This window comes from Melanostigma gelatinosum (genome assembly GCF_949748355.1).
Source record: "Melanostigma gelatinosum genome assembly, chromosome: 7".
Taxonomy (NCBI): domain Eukaryota; kingdom Metazoa; phylum Chordata; class Actinopteri; order Perciformes; family Zoarcidae; genus Melanostigma; species Melanostigma gelatinosum.
Genome location: NC_136640.1, coordinates 22,650,166 through 22,673,214, shown reverse-complemented (window position 1 = coordinate 22,673,214; position 23,049 = coordinate 22,650,166). Strand labels below are relative to the sequence as shown.

The window sequence follows — 23,049 nt, the reverse complement described above, 5'->3', positions numbered from 1 at the left end:
CTCCAGAGGGCTGCAGAAATAAATTAATTGATAAGTAGTTGACAAAAGCTATACCTCTAGAAGGGAAACATTGTGTTTCCCAGAGGATGAGACAAAGATAAGATATTCCTGACACATTTTCCAACACAATTATTAGGCAGTCCACCAAGAATCAAAGGCATTTTACACATTTCTAGACCCCCACTTCTCTCTGTTGTCGCTAGACTATTTGATTCAGAAACAGTGAAGGTTATCTGTGTTACAGCATATGCATTCAAATAACGGACAAAGGTATTTCTTTATCCCTCATATACACCTGGCACTCTATGCCAGGATGGTGTTGTAGAAAACCCGAAAAGACACACGTCGCATTTGGAGTCAATTGGTGCAGTTGTGCACAGAACGGCCAACATAACTTAATGACATTTCCACCGAGCTACATGTGCTGCAGTGTAATATTTTACCATTTGTTTTCTTTTTGAACAGATGCTGTGTATAACAAGGTGGGCAACACTGTTCTATACACACCAATGGAAGCCCTACAGTGCAGACCTGAGGTGGCCAGCAAGGACAAGAAGCTGATACAGAGAATGGAGTGTAAGCCGGGGGGAGCGCTCTCTATATGTGTATGTATGGGTGGGTGTGGGGCCTTTCTCTTTCCATATGTCTCTGTGGGTGTCTGTGTCTAGAAGGGCACACTCAGACGTCAGACGGTCTGTTCATTTCTGATTTAAAAAAACTTAGAAACTGCAGCATTGGCTTTGTGTCTCAGACTCTTTTGAGATTTTATATAAGGAGACACTGGGCTCATAACCCCTCACCTGCATTAGTCCTATTTGTTCATTGTTTTAGTCACACTTAGTGGTTTTCACATCATTTCAACTTCTGCTCTTCTTTGCTCCCTCCGTATGTCCTCCACTCTTTATTTCACCCGGCCTCCATTTCCATTTCCCTTCTCTTCCACCCACTTGTTCTTCCTGTTTTTAGCTGTAATGATCCACTGGACGGATCAGGTCAAGAAGCTTCTAAGTACCCAAGAAATAATGAAGATGAGGGAAAAGTGCGGCCCGCTGCAGGAGCTTGCCTTCTGGAAGAGTTGCTCTGCAAAGCTGTCGGACATCAGCCAGCAACTGCAAAAGCCTGGTGTCAGGCAAATCCAGGAGATCCTGCTGCTCTCCAAGTCTCACTATGTGAACGACTTCTGCAAACTGGCCCAGGAAATACAGGTACTAGGACTCTCACGTCTAGAATCGTTTCCTTACTCACGGACTGGAGGGCTTCTCACTGCTGCAACATTACGAGCAAGAAAGTTGGAAAATATTGACATGAGATCATTTGTTACCATGACTGAAACATAATGGTAATAATAATAAGCATTCATATTATCATCTTTCTTCTGTGTTGCTCAGGAATTTTCTGCGATGGCCCAATCAAACACGACCTTCCTGTCCGTACTGAAGGAGCCATTGGAAGAGTTGGCCCGGCTAAAGCCTAGCCAAGCCGCTCCGAAACTGCAACACATTGTCAGTCTGATTCGCATCATCTATGACCACTCCCTCCACTACAACACCAAGGAGAGGATCACTGGTCTCTTCCACAAGGTGCCTGCATTTCACTGCATCAGAGTAATTGGGGGGAAGTGTACTCACACCAGGTTTCTTTTATTAACCCCCTCTGTCTCTCCGTTCATTTAATTAACTCCCACACACATTCACTGCTTGAACATGCTGCACATACGCAGCCACATGCTGCAACCCACCATTCATATTTCAGCTATTTTGTTGTTGATTTTGATGCGCTACTTCAACGTCCTTTAAACAAGCAATCATGTATACCTCAGGTAAGTCAGTGGAGCAGCATTAACAGACAACCCCTTCACTGTTATATATGTCCATATCAAAGATCATGTTGGTTTAAAGTAAAAGTGACTTGTTATACCGCATCATATGAGCATATGGTAAACGTGAATACAAGTGTCTATAACTTGGTCGCCCCTCTACTTATTATGTGTGACAAGTGTTTGTTTTCTCCTGTGTTGCAGATGAGTAATGAGATCAACCGCCTGTGCTTCCAAAGCATCTCTCTGGAGAGGATCTTTAAGGGCTATGTGTTATCCAGCAAGCAGAACCTCAACGACTGTATCCAGTGCTGCCTGCAGTGGAAGGAAATTTACCAGCACGCCTCACAGATTTACCACGAGTAGGAGAAATCTCACCTGTGTAGAGACTCAAGACACTGTCATCTGGGCATCTTCCCATTACTAATATTGTAATTCACTCCTTTGTTGTAAAATTCAATTGATGTTGAGTTGAGGTAAAGTTGGGCAAAATGTTATTGTGGTTTCCAATTCAGAAATAAATAGAACCTTAAAGAGCATCGTCAGGCAGAAAAGCCTCAATTTGAAATAGTTTAGGTCAGAGATGACTTCAGATGTTTGTTGCAAATATGTGCAACGTATAATGAAAGGCTGTTCCACCGTGCTTCAACTTAGAACGATAAGTAAACCAATCTCAGACAACCTGATAGATTTGGAGGTTTTTTATTGAGGCTTAGCCTGATTGGGTGGCTGTTTGCTGTAACAACCTGCTTTAACACTTAACAATTCCAAGTTCCAAAATACTGACATGCTGCTCATTTGAGTCTTGATTTCTGTTTGCGACTCTCCACCCATTCCCCCCCTTTCTCTGTGCTCCTCTTTGTCTTTCTCTCTTTTCTCCCCTCTGTCTTTTTACGTCAGGCATTCTCCAAAAGACTGCGTCCTGGACCAAAGCAGCTTTTTTGTAGTGGTTGATGTTTCCATCCAGAGATTCAAAGAGCTGCTTGAGGTGAATTTGCCCTCACTCACACATACAGAGACAATAACACATGTACATGAAAATTCATGCTGTTGAAAGAACAATACGAAAGAGATTACACACAGGATTGTCAGGCAGTAGTTCACAAATGGAATGGATGCCAAATGGTGTTGTTGTGCACTTACATTGATCTCATTCAGTCTTCAGCTTCTTTAACAATATTAAGGATATTTACGTCTTGATACAGGATGCATTGTTTGTTGTTTGATATATATTGTTCTCTTGCTTTGTCTCAGATATGCGAGTGCCAGTATCAGTTTGCCCGTTGGGAGGACGGTCAGCAGAGGGCCCTGCCATGCTTCTGCAGCAGCCAGGGACCCGAATTCACCCGCTCCCTCCTGGAGATAGAGGACAACTTCGACCGTGGCCTAAAAAAACTGCAATTTTTGGACGAGGACATCCTTGATGTCGAGAGCACCACATGGAGCAATAAATTCATCCAGTAGGTCTATTGCTCTTTAACACATTCAAACTGAGACTAGATATAAAAGTAAAGCAAACGCAAGATCAAATTTCTAAGTGTAAGCACAAATGGACATGACCGTCACATTCTTTGCAATTTTGGTGCACAGAGGCATTTGCTCAAAACGGGTGCAGCCAGGTGAAGGTTGACGCAAGGTGGAAGAGAGGCTGATACGTTTAGGAGGAAAAATAACAAGCAAATATAAAATAGGGTTTGGAGATTTGCGAGTACAGTGGAAACCTGTTAGTGATCACGTCTGTCTGGGTCAAATTAAGTACTATAAGCAGTCAGATGACTACTAAAAGGAATATATTTATTTTTCTCATGTCAGAAGCCTGATCAGAATAATATTGGACCTGAAATCACATCAAAAGGATTGCTGTGACACTCGGATTAACTCCATCACTGTATGTCAGAGCAACCCTTTCCCTGACCTGGAGAATCAGTTTCTTTACTGAAGTACTTGGCTTAAAACTTGAAATGGTTATGACATGGAGTGATCTCATCACTTGAGTAATATGCACCGAAGATAATCAAATGTATTTTTGCCACAGTGTGGGGAAGGGAAATAATTGTCATGATTTACTGTAAAAACCATCTGTAATGTTAGTTGAAGCCATTTCTCACTCATAGATGGCCTTTAAAGTAAACAGAACAAATTAATTGTCCGAATTACAACGTTTGATGACGCATGGTGTAACGTTACGTTACCATAACAGCAGCGGTACAGAAGTTGCTTTATTAACATGGATGCAAAAGAAACATTGAGAAAAATCAATTGTAAGTGACTGCTACACTACTAGCAGAAACATATTCCGCATGTAAATAATCCTGATAAATCTTGTTTTCGTCGAGACAAAAACTACACAAGACGGTGCTGTGTTGCTGTTGCTGCCGTCTTGACAAAGCGCTCCGGGATTCTTCCGCTATCTGAAGTGTTTGTTCATAGCAGTTGTGCTGCTGTGATAAGCAGAGTTTACAGAGCACCACGTTGTTGTGTATCTGTCTAAGATACATGCTGTGCCAGCTTTACATAAAGTATTCAGGATTTTTCTTGGTCCCGAGCAGAAGAAAACTACAGCGAACATAATCAATTGAAGACATGGTGTTTGCGTCTGCCTCTGTATGTATCAGTGTGTTTCTATTTACCTTTATCATTTTGCTATTGTGCGCCCTGACAGTATCCTGCGACCCAAGCTTTTGCCCTCACTGTCCAGCAACAGCTCTGAGCCTAAATTTCATTTTGAATTGATTTAGAGATAATTGCATGTAACCAATCAGTTCATGTTAAGCTTTGCCGGTGCAGGGCGGGTACAGGTTTGCAAGCAGGTTTGCAAGATGTGTGCCACTTCACTTATGGCAGAGGGAAATAGCATTGCAACTGTGTCTGTGCTCCTTTTTAAGTCTGCTTCTGATTCATTTATCAGCTGATTATCACACATTTGTGTTTTCATGTGTGGATATGTTCTTGTGTGTGTGTGTGTGTACGCAGGTATCGTGCAGTCGTGAAGGATCTGGAAATGAAGATGCTGAACCTGATCAATTCAGTGTTTAAGACGGTGTACACAGTGGAGGAAGGAGTTCGGCTTCTGTACATTTTTAGGCCGATCTGTTCTCGAGAGGTGTCTCTTTCACACACACACACACACACACACACACACACACACACACACACACACACACACACACACACACACACACACACACACACACAGACACACACACACACACACACACACACACAAACATTCAAGTTACCAAAGTAAATGTTAAAGAACTGACTCTTCTATCACTTTGATGCTCTGAGAGCAAAAGAGACTTCCCATATTAGGCTTGGTTTATAGTTTATCTTTGTTATGTTGTATTTAGAGCTTGTTTAGAAACCCCATATTTGTCTCAGTGTATTACCACAATGCTCATTCTCAAACTCTCATTCTCTATTTTCTTTGCTCTTTCACCTGTCTTCTTTCTTCTCTCACTCCCATGTAATTAATCTACTCACTCACTTCTGTCCAATCCTGTCCGTCACAGACCATTAAGCGCACCACAGAAGAGAAGGTGGAGGAAGTGATAAACATCTTTAACAACGAGCTCCAAATGGTCAACAAGGAGCTGAACCAGAAGACGTGGTCTCCCCCCGACCATATGCCCCGGTTTGCAGGCAAGGCCCACTGGTTGATGGCCCTCAGACAAGGCTTAGCGAGACCCATGGAGGTGAGTCCATCACTACACAGTGATCTATTCTTCTATTTTTTTAGTCACGCTATCACATAAGCAATACAAAGTAAAGAAGTGTAGTAAGAACCATATGTTGACTGTAAGCAGATGGCATTCATGGTCTTAAGTGAACCCACCTTCTGGAGCTCCTTCCTTGACTTCTTCTTCACTTGTCCTCTCTCCTTCCCCTCCAGGTGCTTCAGAAGGCCCACTTCCACAAGGTGTTTTTCGCCTACAGCCAGATGGTTCAGGTTCTGGACGAGATTGAGAGGAAGAGCTTCAGCGACTGGAACCAGAAGCTGGATGGACAGTCCCTCAAAACACTGGAGCAGCCACTCATGGTGCGCCGCAAGGACAGCACCGCCAAGCTCAACGTCAACTTTGATAAGTGGGTGACGTAATCAAGACTGGCACACAAGACACTCAAGGCATTCACATTAAAGTATCGATTCACACAGTCTTACATAGTGTTTTCTGTGTACTTGTGACACACACAAACCCGAGCCAATGTGTTGTGTGGTAACTTTGCATTCATGCCCAAACATGAGGTATGAATACACACTCTTCCTCAGCTGGATGTACAGAAATGCTCTTCCACAATATATTTATTTAGACTGTTCTACTCAAATGTGTGCACACATACATGACACATGCATGTGCTCATTACTGTATTTATTTTGTGTGTTTTTCTTCAATGTGTTTTCTTGTCCAGCAACCTGTTGAACATTTTCTCTGAGATCCACTACTGGCATCGACTAAAGTATGAGATCCCCCAGTGTGTGTCTGGCATTTCCCAGGACAGGGAGGACATCAGATGCCTTAGTGAGAGAGCACTGCTTCTGGTCACAAACTACAACAGGTCACACACACACACACACACACACACACACACACACACACACACACACACACACACACACACACACACACACACACACACGCACACGCACACGCACACGCACACGCACACAGGCAGGCAGGCAACACTGAACAATGATTTCTGATATCAGGGGCCTGATGTGTATGGCTATGTGGTAATCTTTCTTTTTTTTTTTGGACGATACTGTGCCTACTGCAAACACTGATGTGTGTTTTATCACAAAGCCAAGTCTGTCAAGCATTAGAATATCTGATTCTTAGCTGGTAACAAAGGACATCACAGGGTATTTAAAATGAAAACAAATATTGAAATGACATTTTGCCCACTCCAGACTCCAGACTCCAGAAGTAAAAAAAACACACTAATAGTACTTACCTCACCTGTTTGTGTGTGTGTGTGTGTGTGTGTGTGTGTGTGTGTGTGTGTGTGTGTGTGTGTGTGTGTGTGTGTGTGTACACTGTATATATGTGTGTGCGTGTATCAGGATCATTGGAATGCTGTCTCCCGACGAGTTGGGTCTGTTCCGGGAGCAAATTGGTTTCATGAATAAGAAGATTCAGCCAGGGCTGACCAAGCTCCCGTGGTCTGCTAAAGGAGCTGCTAACTACTTCATCCAGGAATGTCTCCTGCATGTTAACAAGGTTGTAACACAAAGCTCACCCCTTTCTGATATGGACATGTGTACAGATGAAAAAGTGGGTGAATGGAGAGTTTTCAGCGTGTGGATTAAATCCCCTGAACAGCTGGAGAAATGTGTTTGGCAAATGCTCAGTGTACTTTTGAACAAGGACACAGTTTTCACAGATCTTTCTTCGTCAGGCAATAAGTTCCAGAGAACAGGACAGAAGTGACTAAAAGCATCCTCAACAGATCTGGAACCTATTCCTGGTTCAGTCAGCGAATTGTACTGAGGAGTTGCTTCTTTCTCCTTTTCATTACACTCCAGGTCAAGTGGATCGTCGATGGTTACAAAGCAGCCAACCAATCCATCTTCAACCACTGTTGCCAAATCAGTGAAACATTGCTGGTTAAACTGGATGGAAAGACTGTATACAGGTACCAAGAGATGTTTGATTACTTCCTCATTGCATGGGATGCCTAACACAGTAAATACACAAAATATAGATCATAATTACAAGTCTTATGACATGGTTCTTACATTTAATATTATATCCATGTACTTAAAATGCATATTCTTTAAAAACAGTAAACAGTGGGTACATTTTATTTTTTTTCAATTGCTCAGAATTGATCACTCCCCTTCACTACATTCTTCTTATTCATTTATTATTTTACTCAGTGGACATGTGTTTTTGTCTGTGCTGTCATTCTGTGTAATATCCGTTCAGGTGTGCAGGTCTAGGAAACCAATAGACATGTTAACAGGCCAGTGTAACCGCGTTATACTGAAAGCTCACTGAGGAAGCCTCGCCACTTTTTGACATTGATTTGAAGCGATGCACATGGGTAGCATTTTGAATATACCTATGCTTCCAAGTGATGCACATTGTTTCCTTTCTTGGTGGCATAATGGGTGTTTCTCCTGTTGCAATTCTTAGGAACCTGGAGTTTGAGGATGACCAGAAGACTCACCAGCAGAGCCAACTCAAAATACTGCGTTCAGCACACCAGACTATTATTAACATCATGACCCGCATTCACAAAATATTCTCTAATGATGGACCTGAGGTTTGTGCATTGTTTTTCATTCAGTATTGGTAGCCTTTCATCAGAGTTAAAAAAATAAATATTATTCTCTGCTTACTTTATATGATATACTATAAGTAGTAGTAGAAGCTGAGAGGATAGGGAAGCAAGATTGTTTTCTCTTTTTTCTGGAGATGAGGTATAAAGCAGTTAAACAATTGCTGGATACAATAGCATTGACCCACATAAGTATTTTAAAGACGGAATGAGTTGGATTTTCCTAAAAAACAATGTATAGAACCACACAAAAATGTTCCCTCTCGTCACTTCAATCATCGCAGACAATCATGACCCAATGGAAGTGTGTGGAGGTGTCTGTTTCTGTCGAGACCCTTTATCCTGCTGGTGAGCACCCGAACAACAATCAGGAGGCATGAGCTTCTTCTGTTGTTGAGCCGTGGAGAAGGGCAACCTTTAAGTGTGGTGTTTACAAACTGCAACTAACAAATCATACTCATTCTGCCTTTCACTAGCGGTTAAACTAGTAAAAAAAACATACTTTTCAAATAAGTTTAGTTGAATTAAAAATGTCCCGAATTAAACTCCCTCAAGGACCAACTTGTAAAACCTCAACAGCAATCATTGTAATCTGCAGCTGTATCTATGGGATCTCTTTCCTTTGTCATTGAGCGATCGATTTATTGAGCTTTTTGTATTTTTATCGGATACAGCCCACATTTTTACTGCCATGTCATGTGTGTTCATTTGTCATGGTGTTTAAGGTCCAGGAGCACTGGGTAACCTACACAGAGAAAGTGGACCACTTGGTAGAGCAAGCTCTTCGGAGCAGCATCAAGCACTCCATGGAGAAGCTATCCATGGCCATCAATGGAGACAGCAAGACATCGCCCAATCCCTTGTTCAAAGTCCTAGTAGCACTGCACCAGGCAACCCTCCAAATCACACCAAAGGTACCATCAATCCGTCTTAATCCAATTGGGTCATGTGATTGTGAGTATAAGATATGGCCGTATACCTTAGGATGTGTTTCCATGTGCTGACCTGCACGGAAGGCAAAATTGTATCACATGATCTTGCGTGTGCTCAGTGATGTAGGAAACATGAAACTAGTCTTGTTGTGCTGCTAGTTTAAGTGCTGCTCTTGCAAACAGAGATTCTCGTGTAGACAGGACGGCCATACCGTTTGCAGCAGATATTCTCATTCTTGTTTCTAAAGACCACCTTCCCAAATAAATTGTAAAAAAGGGGAAAAAATAAACTTTTTTCAAATTCAATCTAATCATTTGCCACTACCCCTGAGGCCAACCAGTGGTTGGGAATAGCTGGTTTACAATATGATAGCACAGGAGAATAGCTACATGTCGTGATCAAATAGTATAGAACGCACACACACACCCGAACATATGCACACATGCGGCGATCAATGAGTTGGACAAATTACAACCCTTGATTGTGACAATAAACTTACACACACGTACACCTGCCACGCTCACATTGACACATTGCGCTTGCTGCAAGGCTTTGCTACATGGTCATGGTATGACTGTTTTGGTGCAAACTTGATTTAACACACTCACACAGGTATGTACATTTGCCTGGCAGCAGTGTAGTTTAATGAACAATTGATTAGCTGGCGATTTGATATCTTGGGTAAAAGTGAGTGTCTGTTTTAACAGGTCGAGTTCTCCCCGACACTCGGAAAGCTTGCTCAGATTGTGAACATTATGCCTCGGCTCATCGACACCATCTCAGAATTTAAACGGCTGCCTGAAATTCTCTCCTGCAAACAGTCAGAAGGGAATCCCATACACATGAACATAGGTAAGGACATATATTTCGGAGAGTACGAATGTGCACATCTGAACAGTTTTTCCTGGGTGCTGATCAAATGCAATACCTGATGTATACATACAGTCCTTTGAAATTATGCAAATTACAGACAGTGATTACTGAGCAGTTGTGTATGTATGTATACTACCACCGTGTCCATCTGTCTGTCCCCTTTGTCACCCTGGTCCTCTTTAATCCTCCAGAGCAAGACGAGGAGATAAGGAAGATTCAGGCTGCAGTTGGCGCAGGGATGACAGCCAATGCCAGCCAACTGCAGGCCTACCTGAAGACCTGGGACAAATACAGGGATATCTGGCAGATTAACCAGGACTCCTTTATACAACGCTACCGGAGACTAAACCCACCAGTCACTACTTTTGATGCAGATATACACAGGCACTGTGCAATAATACTACTCACATCATTCTTCAATTGACCCGTTTAAGAGGTTTTCTATGAACCTTTTGACAACAACTGTTGTTCCCGGCAGCTGATTATTTTTTACAATTCACATTCTACAGACATATCCTCTAATTGCATTTTATCTGTTTCAATCTCCCAAGTGCACATTTGTTTTATTTCGTCACAAGACATTGTTTACATGTTTGTTTACCATAATGAAGCATATACAGACTCAATAATCTCCCTCTTTTGTGTCATGTCCGTTGTTCTCCCCCAGGTACACGGAAAAAGCCTACACCATTCAACAGGAAGGCACGGTTCTCAACATCTGGGTTGTCACGCTGGACTGTTCACCAATCAAGTCCTCCTTGGCGCAGCTCTGCAGCGAGTGGCAAACCAAGTTCACTGAGCTGCTCAGCCAAATGACTAGCACCCACCTAAAAGAACTCCATGGCTCTCTGCAAGACAATGCCAACAGGTGCGGAGTCAAGTGAATGATTTCATTTTTTCGGGAGGTTAATTGATGTGTTTATTACAGAGCGTAGAGATGACAGGCGCCAAGAGGAAGAGAGGTTCTTGGCTTTTAGGGGAGATGAAGATTAATGGAAGAAGGAAAAGGAAAGGGAGCTGATCTTGATCCCCTAAAGATTTGAACATTTTGTTGTGTCTCTTTGTGTGTGAGTTTAGGCTGAGACGACCTCCCCAGAAACTGGCGGAGTTTGGTGAGAGCATGAAGCTCTTGGAAACTCTCCAGGGCGATTTGGCCAAGACAGAGGCTCAGATTCCTCTCATCCATGACCAGTTTGCTATCCTGGACAAATATGAGGTCCCAGTGGAACAGGATGTAAGCACCTCCCTCATTTATAAACAAATATACAGTATACACATATCCAGCGTAAATGATACAGGAGTGTGTGTAAGTTGTATACTGTATAACAGTGACTTTACCGTTTGCACCCCTGTAATGGCTCTCAGGTTTTCTCTCCCAAATACTCAGTTCGTAAAAGAAAGTGCCTTCTATTGCTCTTGTAAAGTTTCCGCTTTTCTCCCCACTGACCTCGGCAAGAGTTTGATTGACAGATGGTTTCATCCAATCACCTGCCAAGTGTTTTTTTTGGAAGTGCCTGCCCTTTTCCAAACAGGTTCCAATGTCGACTTCTCAGATGGTTCTGTGTCACAAACCATCTGGCGGGCGGGTCAGGTTAGGGTACTGTATACGTACAACAAATACTATGTTTTTTTTTTGGGTCCACCAACAGGTGCAGGATATGCGTGAGGTGCTGAATGGGGAGTGGGTGTGGTTCCAGCAGGTGCTGATTGACAGTGACATCATGCTGCAGAAGCAGAAGGAGACCTTTAGGAACAGTATCATCCCTGAGTTCCTGAAGAAGATCAAGACCATTGTGCAGGAGTTCAACAGCACAGGTCACACTCTCTCTCTCTCTCTCGCTCTCTCTCTCTCACTCACACTCACACACACACACTTATACACATTATCACCATGGGGTGTGCACATTAGACTAGTGTCGTTCTCTCAGTTTCGTTCTGTCCGTGAGCCATTACTAATCTATGGGTGGCCTATTTAGAACCAATAGAGCCTGCATTAAATCTGTTCTGCCCTTGATGATTGATAACTTCACAGCTGCTCCCTTCCACATTAAAAGGAATGTTCCTGACTGGAACACACCATTTCCTGCCACATTATGATCTCTCACTCCTCTCCATCTCCTCTGTTCCTTTCCCACTCCTTTTGGCTCCTGTTCCCCTTTTGTTTTGGGGTACTGCCATATTTCCTTTGTTTCTCCTCCTTCACATCGGTGTTATAAGAGTGGCTTGTATGAATTAAAACTCCTATCATATTATATGTCATTGTACATAACGATAGCAATTTAATCTAGATTTATTGAAAATGATATCTATAATAAGGGTTATTTAAAAACAAGATGAAGGTTTTTTGTTTTTTTTTGCCAATACAGTGAATTGAATATCTGACAAACAAAGGTACTTATAGATATTGTTGCGCCTCGTGGAAGCACAGGGAAACCAGGACTCAATAGCACAACCCAGACAGCAAGATCAAGTGTATATAAAACAGTCTCTACTGATCAGATCAGGTTCAGTACACAGTCAGTACAGGCAAACAATTGAGACAGGGATGAGGCAAACACGTGGCCAAAACCAAAACCAAGATCTTGACAGACATAGTATTATTACCGATAGATACCTTGTAAATAAATCTTGGTTAATGGTCTAATGCAGCGGTTCCTAAACTTTTTAGGCCGCGCACCCCCTTCTACATCCCGACCGGGTTCGCGCACCCCCCCCCCCCTTAATAAAAAATAAAAAAAAGAAGCAACAGAGCCTTTTAAGCCTTCATAGCCGCATAAGAATCGGACCAATGAGAGAACAGTTTGCTCGCGCGTGGCATTTGTTTACAAGATTTAGTCCGCTGTTAAATGTTGCAGTGTGAACACAAACCGAACAAAGGAGCAACTGCAACATTGTATCATATTAATCCCTGAATCAGAACAAAGCAAACGAACTGAAGGTGTGAAAATGCCCTGAAACACTGCAACAAAGTTTCAATAACTTTCAGTGACACAAGGCGTCACTTTTAAAGAGCAATACGGATGCGAGGACACACGCACAGGCTCAGAGGCAGATTATCACATTTAATTTACAATTAATGAGACTAATGTAGCCAGGATGTCTTCGGACAAAGCATCGATGCGGCGCGACACAGTGTTGTTGGACACCGGGATCATGCACAACTTTTTTGCTTCTTTCTCCCCAATCATACATTCCACCATCTCTCTGGCAGCTGGCAAGCTCACGTCTTCAGTGATTGTGTGCGGTAGCCCCTTTCTCGCTATTCTGTAACCAGATATGAAGCCCGTAGTGCGTCATTTATAGACCAACACATGAATGAGACTCCAGTTGTTTTTGGCTGTTTTGTAACTCCTCCAATTTCGATATAAACAATGTAAGGGGCTTTTGACTTGCACTGGCATGCTTGGTGTTCAGGTGGCGACGTAAATAAGAGCTTCAGACTGTTAGCCAGAACCTCACTGCACACCACGCACTGTGGCTTTGGGAAATCTGCGTTGCCAATCCAAGTGAAGCCCAGACACACATACTTTTCATCATATTTCCTCTTTTTTTCCCAGTCTGCGCCGTCTCATCTTCCTCTGACTCTGGCTCGATTTCTTCTCCCGGTCTCTCCCCAATAACGCACCTCTCGGTTCCCCTCGCCTCCGATTCCTCTCTCTCTCTCTGTCCCTCTCCTCTTTTACGACTGATAGCTTCAGATGTCCCACCTGACAGTTTTTAAATTAAAATTACATTTTTTTTTTAATATTTAATATTATTACACCATCAGACCGCCATTACACTTTTCCTCTCGCGCACCCCCTAGAGGCAGCTCGCGCACCCCCAGGGGTGCGCGCACCCCACTTTGGGAATCCCTGGTCTAATGGTTAACAAATCTCTAGTTTCTTAAGGCTTATAGTGTGTTTGTATCACATATTCTTTGTGCCGTCTCTATGGCCGAGCTGTTGGCCTTCCATGGTTTGTATGATAATTTCACAATAAGTATGCAAATCTGTGTGTTCTTGCTGAGGCTAACAAATAGTATGCATTGCATATTATGTGCACTTCATTTTTGTGCTTTTATGTGTGGTAGGGCTGTCAGTGAATATTCTAAATCTGAATATGCATTTTTAATAGTAAAAAACAGATATTCAAATCTGAAAAATGACATATATATATTTTTTATTCTATAAAAACGTTTTATATTGTGAAATTGACTGGAAATGACAAACAATATACATAGTCAAGAGCATGAAGGAAACTGGTTCATACTTGCTCCCTGGCAATCTCCCTCTTGCCAACTGCCACCTTATTTATGTTTTTGTCGTGAAATGATGTTATATAGATATAGAACTATAGAACTCCTTATTTGAATGTCACCAATCAGCTGTTCCTCGTCCATTGCGGACAGCACACTAATGAATAGAAACATGGCGTCTGACAAGAAGTTCACCTCAAAGCAGTGCCGCGGACAGTTCCAATGTGTTTCTTTAAGAACGAATATTCGAAGATCATTTTTGGACAGTCCTAGTGTGTGGACGTATGGCTGTGGTATGTTTGTCAAGTATGCTTTTTTCATGTGTTTTTTTTAATCTCCCTTCTTTGCATGTGCATATCCAGGTCCATTTGACAGCGCATTGAGCACTGAGTTGGCCTTAAACGAGATAGTGGGGTATCGCAGCCAGCTGGAGACTCTAAAAGAAGAAGAGAGCGCCATCGCTCACGGGTTGGGCTTCTTTGAAACAGAGCAGCACCCATCCAAAAGCATACGGATGCTGGAGAAGGTCTGACACAGCACTAGGCTCATAGGCCATAAACTCAAACATAAAGCAGAGAGGGTTGTGGGAATTGTGGTCGTGATAAACTGTCTCTCAACATGGGTGAATGAAGCAAGCCATTTGTAAACATTACAAGTACTTGATAGTATATAATATTCGGGAATTCAAACCCAGAATGTCGCAAGAAATTCCAAAATAAATAGTTTTGTCACAGTGATGCAAGACACTTTAATGGTTGAACTTTTGTTTGTTCATATGTTTGTTTGTGTCCGTATGTTTTGTACAGGATTTAGACCACCTGCAGCAGGTCTGGGAGATCACGCAGGAGTGGAATGCCAACTGGGACATCTGGAAGGTTGGACAACTTTCTACGCTGCGGACGGAGAGCATGGGCAGCACGGCTCAGGACTTGTTTAAAAAACTCCACAAACTCCAGAGAGAACTACAGGTCAGCTCCATCACTCATAGTTTTTTGAATAGCTGCAGATATTGGCGCCGTGCTACAGTGTAAGAGTCACGGTTTAGCTGTGATATATCACCGGTGTAAGTTTAGGTTTTGTTTAGATTGTTATTAACTAATGCCAAAACAATATGTAATCAGTACTGTGCAATTCAGAAGCTGGACATTATTCGTGGTTTCAGTCGAAAGAACACTGAATTACATTTTGTATTTCTAATGGATACCAAGTTAGCAAACTCCTTGGGGGCGTCATTTGATATTTTGAGCTTTAGACCCACAGGCTCTGCCAAAAATGCGTTTTACAGTGACAGCCAAATCTATGGCCTCCCCTTAGAATGCACAAAATAATGTGCTAATATCACAAAAGGTACAGCTGAAATAAAGCCCTCAGCTGCTCTCACCTTTCATTTACACTACTCAGTAGTGAGGACCTGATCTTTGTCTGATTCCAGGATAAGGAGTGGGACATAGTGGATTCCTCCAAGGACAGGATTGACCGGTTCAAGCAGATCATCCCTCTCATTGCTGAACTGACGAACCCAGCCATGAGAGACAGGTATCGTATGAAAACCAAAGAGAATATATGTATTTGGCATACAACACTTGTCATTTCAGTATATCTTGGAACTATTGTCCTGCAGTAGTTACCATGTACCAGACATGGCAGGAGCACAAATATGAAATAGCAGTCATGTAGTTAATGCATTAAAGTCATAAACCCTTTCGCTAAGTCCCGTTGTATTAGCTTATTTATGTAGTTTCTTCAGTCTTGTTACATGTGTTTTTGTAACATGGTAGCACCTCAGTTAGCGAAGGCCTAATGCTCTAAAGATAGAGGATGTGCAAATTCTAAAGCCCTTGAACCAGATTTGTGAAGTGTGATTTTGCGTTCGATAAATCGAATTGGCTTTGTTACCCTTATCTTTAACTTTACCTTTTGTTATTCAGCTCACCTACTGGGGGATTTAAGACTAAGACGAACCATACTTTCAATGCCACCTTTCTTTCAGACACTGGAAGCAGATCTGTGAAGAGCTGCAGTGCTCTTTCGATCATACCAGCACTGATTTCACCCTGGAGAAGATCATATCTCTGGAGCTTGACGAGTATACTGACAAAATCTGTGAGATCTCTGGGGCTGCCAGCAAGGAGCGCTTCATAGAAAAGGTCCAGTCTCTTCTTGTCGTTTAGACTAATGCCTAATGGGCAGTTCTGTAGCTTCTTCTGCCTTTGACCGGCTCCTTTCCACCCTGCTTTCAGGCTTTCAGGCCCCCTCAACCTTTGCCAACTTCAATATTGCCCCTAACGCTTCTCCATTCCTTACTGTGTTACACATCAGTGACGTTTCAGGGCCAGATGAATGCACATAGAAACACAGTGCACACTTGTTCTATGCCTTTCATTCAGTTTGCACTTAGAAACAATATTAGCTTCCTCACACGCGTAACCTGTCAGATTCTTAAACTGAAAGGTTTCAGACAAATACTTCCTCCTTAGTGGTGTTTAGCTGTACCTTTTACTTTTGACATTACAGATAAAAAATGACGTTTTACTTTACAGACATGTTTGTAAATACAGTATATCGCCATGTTAGTCCTTAAACATACTTCCAAGGGATTCAATAAAGAATTAAGAGATGTAGAATAGCATGAAAAGAGCGGAGAAAAAGAAAAGAAAGATCTTTTTATGACACTAGATTCTAAAAGATTCTCCATCTGTGATACGGTATGTGAGAGCAGTAGAACTCAAGCTAAGATTCATGGTTTCCTGTCATTGATAATCTAATCATGACAATGTATCATAACGCTTGTGTAATAGAAAAATATGAATGTTTTCCTCTGCAAGTGTTCTGTCTGTTAACATTACTCTTTGTGTTTGATAATCAAGGGTCTGGAGGACATTACCAATACATGGGAGGAAACCTTCCTGTACTTCAAACCTTACAAAGGTCACTATCAGCTGAGGTGAGAAAGCAAGCCTTAATGGCAGGGATGGCTGAAGGGTTCAAGAAGTCATAACTGCAACCTTCTTTTATACAGTCTATGGTAGAAACTCACTCCAGCGTATAGTCATAGATTTGGGTCGTCATTGTTTCTTATTTACCTGCATCTCTAGATCCCTCTATAGATGTGGCGCTGATGCAGGAATGATATGTTAGCAGTGCGTGAGTTTGTTTGTTGTCAGAGACGAGTGAGCAGAGCAGAATTAGTTAAGCGTGTGACAGCCCGGTTGGTGAAAGCAAGAATTGGCCATCTGCTGCATATAAAATGAATAGAGGGACACCTCAGGCCCTGTCATATTAGCAAGGTTACAGTCAGCCACTGGCTCACAGTTAACATATTTGAGGAAGCAGGGAGGGAGAGAGTTCAAAGTTCATGATGTTCAATAGGGGAGTGAATATTAGAAATACTTTTCAATGTTATGCAGTCAAAATATGTAACAAAAAGCTTTTTGGCATTGTTCACACAGTAATACGAATGTATAGAACTGCATTGGATTACACAAAGCTGTACAGGTTTACCTAATAAACGGATAACTTTAATGTTTACTTGAATTTATTCCACTGTGAGAATGCGTCACCATTTGAATCCATTTCAGGCAGCCGTCAGCAGTTTAACTGTCTCTTTCTGTGTCAGGGGCACCGAGGTGGTTTTCCAGGCCCTGGAGGACAACATGTCCATGCTGTCCACAATGAAGGCTTCTCGGTTTGTCAAAACCTTTGAGAGGGAGGTGGACTGCTGGGAACGGCAGCTGTCACAGGTGCTGGAAGTCATCGAGATGATCCTCACTGTGCAGCGGCAGTGGATCTATCTGGAGGTACGAGAAACACACTCACATACTTTACTATGTTACAGGATTAACATTGTAAAACACTTCTGTCACAGCTCTCCGGTTTTAGTTTTCGCGTCACAATGAACCTCTTCCCGCTGCCATACCGCCATCTTTCTCTGTCGCTTTCCATTTTTCATTTCTTTCATCCCTCTAGAACATTTTCCAAGGAGAGGACATCAGGCAGCAGCTGCCTCGTGAATGCAAAGAGTTTGACATCTTCAGTTCAAGTTGGAAGGCCGTCATGCGCGAACTCCACAAGACACAAAACGCCTTGCAGGGAACACACCACCCTGGTATGACAACATATATGATGATGCTTTAAAGAACATGTTGGTACACACATTCCAGTACTCATTGTGTAGAAATAAGAAAATATGTCTTGAATGAAATTCCTTCTTAAACTTGTGTTTTGTTCTTGAGTGTGGATATGTCTTTTCTTCTTGCGTCTGAAGTGTTTTACTGGAATGGGTCTACAGCTATTTTGAAATGTTTGTGTGTGAGATGTAATGTTCAAAAAACTTATTTGATTAAAGAATAGTTGAAAAGTATTTTAGTGTGTTATACAGTATATATGTATATATAATATACATATATATATTAGGGGTGTAACGGTACGCGTATTCGTATTGAACCGTTCGGTACGAGGCTCACGGTTCGGTACGCATGACGAACCGAATACGTTTGAAAAAAAGAAAATTATTATTATTTTATTATTTAAAAAAACAACCTTTATTTAACCAGGTAGTCCCATTGAGATGAAAAATCACTTTTGCAAGATGTAAGTAACAATACAAGATGTAAGTAACAATACTACATAACAGTAAGGAGCAGTTTTAGTTTTTTATGCTTATGTGTTGCTAAGAAGACACCCCAGAAGACGGGTCACTCAGGTATAGTTCCATCATTGTTCAAAGTCAAAGAATAACTTTATGATGTTAGTTGTAATGAATAAATATATTTTAAAATCAAGTACATTTCTCTGGCATTTATAGTTTTCTACTGTACCGAAACGTACCGAACCGTGGCTCCACTGTATCGTACCCAACCCAACCGTGGATTTTGTGAACCGTTACGCCCCTAATATATATAGAATAAACTCTTCAAACAGTCTCTCCTCTGTCTGTCAGGCTTGCCTGGGAAGCTGTCAGTGATGAGTTCCAAGCTGGAGGAGATTCAGAAGGCCCTGGACATGTACCTGGAGACCAAGAGGCAGATCTTCCCAAGGTTTTATTTCCTGTCGAATGAGGATGTGCTGGAGATCCTGGGGCAGTCACAGAACCCAGAAGCCATTCAACCCCACCTGAAGAAGTGTTTCGACAACATCAAGAGGCTGCGCATTGAAAAGGCAGTAAATGCAAAAATGACCAGGAAATCAATCTCAGGCCCAGATGCACTCAGTGGCCAGCGCGGCACTACTACCACTGTGAGTCATTTCAGGCCAATTAGTCAAGAACATCATACATTGCACAACATATAGGACATTTATCATGCAGGCTATACATATTTAGTTCCGGGAAATTAAACAGTTGTCAAGCATATTTGAAATGCTTTAATAATGTCAATGTGGTCTTATTGTAGGCTAAGTATGCCTTTGCAAAATTATGATTATGAATTAAAAGTACTTTCAACAGGGTTCCCACGCAGCCTGGAAAACAGTTGACCAATTCTCCAGTAATGGAAAACAAATGGAGAGAAACAGTCAAATGTTCTACTATTTTCCTTTTAGCTGAGAATGAACTGCAACGTTATCTATCAGATCTCCCCAAAGCAGATAACAGTTAGGTTAAGTTATGTTCACGATCATATTAACGTTCAAATGGTAGTTTATATGATGTTTGAGCACACTTCGGAGTCATGTCACATGGTAGCACATGCAGGTTGGATGACATCACAACTTAACTGGCCATAACGCGAAAAATACAAGTTACATTGTACTTCAAATGTAAATATTAGTCACTGCTGGATGGGAACTGTGCTAGCTTTTATTATTTATTTTATTTTCTGATTCATTTGTCATAGTTTCTAAGAACGTAAGAGATGATTTCATAGATAGGTTTTAGCCGTAGACTGCACATCTTTTAAATCAGACTTCCACATAGAAATATTCGGGTATGTTTCCATCTGTCCAGCAAAATATCCTGGAAAAGTCCTAAAACTGTAGAAAAGTGTGGAAATATCAGATCAGGATTTGAACATGATTTGGGGCAAAACAACATGATCCAGACAGCCCAAGTAGACACATTGCTAAGATAAGATGATTCCACTGTTTTCAATGCAGATTCATTGGTCACATCACCAGTCAGTGTCATCAAACAAGAGTCAATAAGTTGTGCTTGATGATATTAAACCACATCATGTGCTGCAGAAACACCTTTTTAAACTGAACCTTGTGCTGACTAATGTTTCTTAGGTTTCCAAAATGTTAGATGGTAAAATGTATCTGCAAAAGCCTGTAAAGGCCACATTGATAAGGTTACATTTCGCTACATGTATTGCCCCTTTCAGCAAGTCAACTTTCTAGGATGAAGTGGCCTCGAAACTTGAACCACAAAACACTGTTTTCATATTATACAGAATCAATGAGATGTGTATGTCTTTTCTAGTGCACTAAAACAGCCACTGGGATGTTCTCTGCTGATGGGGAGAGGGTTGACTTCAGCGACGTGGTGACACTGGACAGAACCGTGGAGGTATAGCAGCAATGATTATGATCATGATCAATGTACAATATTCAGAGAGGTGGAGAATGTGAGCACCATTTTGTTTTGTGTGCATGTAGGTTTGGCTGTGTAAAGTTGAGAAGACCATGCGTGACACACTGAGGAAATCTCTGGCCAACTGCCTGGCAGCTCTGACGACGTTGACAGACAAATTCGACAAATGGGTCAAAGAGTGGCCGGGACAGGTACATTTGTGTTTTGTCGTTTCACATTTTAAAATCGTTGTGGTTTCTGCATCTTCACCCATCTGACATTCAGACTGACTGACAGTGATGCAGTCTTTTTGCACATTTCCCAATTCCTGCTGAACCAGTGTTAATGTCACAGGGAGAAACAAGGGGATATTTTTGCAAGACTAGATTGACTGAAATGTTCAATATCGGTCAAAATCAATTAATTCGAATGAAATGTTTTTCTCTGACGAACAATACTTTTCAACTAAAACGACTAAAAAAACAGGGTAAGGTCGACTAAATATGATAAAAACTAACAATGGCATTTGACCCCTGGACTAGGACTAAGACTAAATGAAAAAAGAAAATATGTGACGAAATGAACACTATGATGAACCCCTCTCTATTCCCATGGTTATTTACTCAGTCCATGTCATCATGTTAAAGTGAAGAATATGAACAAAGCTAAAGGTTAAAACAAAGTTCAGTGTGTATTCTTCCTATTTTAGATGCTGATCACCGCCAGTCAGATCCAGTGGACCACTGATGTCACTAAATCGCTCATTATCAGCAAGGAGGGAGCTGAAAAGTGCTCTCTTAAGTCCCTACGGAGGAAACAGGTTGAGCTTTTGTTGCTTAACTAAACTTAACTAGATATTTTTGAGTGAACTCACTGTGATCATTTGCTAACTCACCTGTGTGTTTCCATACAGCAAGCTGAAAGCTCTGCGTTTTGTGTTATTTTTAAATCATTTTCAATATTTTGAGCAGCCTTCGATTTTTTTAGCCTTGTTATGTTAAATTCAGCGTATCAGCCTTTTCGGTGCCATTTGAAGCCAACATAATGATGTTAAGATTTCAAAGGCTTCCAATAAACTCTTTGCTGTGTCTGTCTTTATCTCTCAGGTCTCCAAGCTTCAATGCTATTCAGAGATCATTCGTGGCAACTTGTCCAAAGAGATACGTCTGAAGATTGTATCACTGGTGACGGGGGAGGTTCATGCTCGGGATGTCATTGATAAGCTGGTCCGATCAGAATGCAAGGACGTCAATGCCTTCGAATGGCTCTGCCATCTGCGACTATACTGGGAGAAGGTATGCTATGATGAGTGATGCAAGTAAGAAGAACAACAGATAGGAGACAGGATGGGGAAAAAGAAGGGCACAACAGGGAACTTTTATCAAGCCATAATTTCAGCAACATTTTTTAATGGCTGTAAAAATGAATTTCACTCTTGAATTTAAAAGCTAAAAGGAAAACTGTGGTAAAAATCATTATAGATTTCGCTGTTAATGATTCCATAGTTTGTGGCATTTAAAGGAACACTTTAAAAACCCTCACTTTGTTTCATATTTGTTTCTAAATCATCAGCATTTCTCCCACTCCACCTTATGGCAGCAAGAGATCAGTTTTGCTGAGCTGAGATGAGTTGGAGGGAGACAAAGAAAACATCCACAAACTTATCCATTTTCTGGTTTGTTCGTTCTCCAAATAGGATGACTGCATAATCCGACAGACTAACACACAATTCAAGTATGGCTACGAGTACCTGGGCAACTCTGGACGGCTCGTCATCACTCCACTTACTGACAGGTCAGTCAATCAGTGCAATTCCACCACAAATGCATCAACACATCAATCAATCGGTTACGAGTCAGTTAAGTACCGGTAATTCATTAGAAGTTAATCAAAGTATTTTACTTTTATTTCTATTATTTTTAATATCCCCCATTCTGGAGACTGAAGACTGAATAGATTTGCACTGATGTCAGTATTTTGATGTCTGTAAATGCTTGACTCTGTCCAGATGTTACATGACTCTGACCACAGCACTCCATCTCCATCGGGGGGGCTCTCCTAAAGGCCCGGCTGGTACTGGGAAGACAGAGACAGTGAAGGACTTGGGCAAAGCTCTTGGCATGTACGTCATCGTGATCAACTGCTCCGAAGGGTTAGACTACAAATCTATGGGACGCATGTACTCTGGCCTGGCACAGGTAAGAAACGCCAAAGGGGAAATGATGATGATGATGGTGACAACATTGGCTTCCAACATGTATTGAAGTACAAGTATAAAGTAGCATAAAATACTTAACTACACGTACTTAAGTACAGTAGTTGAGGAAATGTACTTAGTTACATTCCACCACTGGTGTATTCGTTTCAGCTCGGGAAAGAAATAATCCTTGCAAAACTTGTGTG

The 23,049-nt window shown here is 41.7% G+C and overlaps 1 protein-coding gene across 1 annotated transcript in view; it reads left to right on the top strand.

Annotated features, from left to right (window-relative positions):
* Window positions 1-23,049, top strand: part of dnah2 (dynein, axonemal, heavy chain 2) — a gene marked incomplete at both ends in the record, with an annotated part of 53,230 nt that overhangs the window by 3,370 nt on the left and 26,811 nt on the right. Inside the window, 34 exons of the mRNA XM_079272307.1 lie at window positions 466-576; window positions 672-692; window positions 967-1,205; window positions 1,389-1,580; window positions 2,021-2,178; window positions 2,717-2,804; window positions 3,071-3,276; window positions 4,790-4,919; window positions 5,329-5,511; window positions 5,709-5,902; window positions 6,227-6,373; window positions 6,879-7,035; window positions 7,341-7,450; window positions 7,954-8,083; window positions 8,824-9,012; window positions 9,739-9,883; window positions 10,096-10,288; window positions 10,572-10,772; window positions 10,982-11,138; window positions 11,554-11,719; window positions 14,504-14,667; window positions 14,948-15,109; window positions 15,574-15,677; window positions 16,132-16,288; window positions 17,009-17,085; window positions 17,758-17,938; window positions 18,108-18,246; window positions 19,081-19,301; window positions 20,557-20,643; window positions 20,733-20,858; window positions 21,356-21,466; window positions 21,753-21,941; window positions 22,343-22,440; window positions 22,655-22,844. Of these exons, the coding sequence (XP_079128433.1) occupies window positions 466-576; window positions 672-692; window positions 967-1,205; window positions 1,389-1,580; window positions 2,021-2,178; window positions 2,717-2,804; window positions 3,071-3,276; window positions 4,790-4,919; window positions 5,329-5,511; window positions 5,709-5,902; window positions 6,227-6,373; window positions 6,879-7,035; window positions 7,341-7,450; window positions 7,954-8,083; window positions 8,824-9,012; window positions 9,739-9,883; window positions 10,096-10,288; window positions 10,572-10,772; window positions 10,982-11,138; window positions 11,554-11,719; window positions 14,504-14,667; window positions 14,948-15,109; window positions 15,574-15,677; window positions 16,132-16,288; window positions 17,009-17,085; window positions 17,758-17,938; window positions 18,108-18,246; window positions 19,081-19,301; window positions 20,557-20,643; window positions 20,733-20,858; window positions 21,356-21,466; window positions 21,753-21,941; window positions 22,343-22,440; window positions 22,655-22,844 (5,123 nt within the window). The remainder of the gene's footprint in view (window positions 1-465; window positions 577-671; window positions 693-966; window positions 1,206-1,388; window positions 1,581-2,020; window positions 2,179-2,716; window positions 2,805-3,070; window positions 3,277-4,789; window positions 4,920-5,328; window positions 5,512-5,708; window positions 5,903-6,226; window positions 6,374-6,878; window positions 7,036-7,340; window positions 7,451-7,953; window positions 8,084-8,823; window positions 9,013-9,738; window positions 9,884-10,095; window positions 10,289-10,571; window positions 10,773-10,981; window positions 11,139-11,553; window positions 11,720-14,503; window positions 14,668-14,947; window positions 15,110-15,573; window positions 15,678-16,131; window positions 16,289-17,008; window positions 17,086-17,757; window positions 17,939-18,107; window positions 18,247-19,080; window positions 19,302-20,556; window positions 20,644-20,732; window positions 20,859-21,355; window positions 21,467-21,752; window positions 21,942-22,342; window positions 22,441-22,654; window positions 22,845-23,049) is intronic.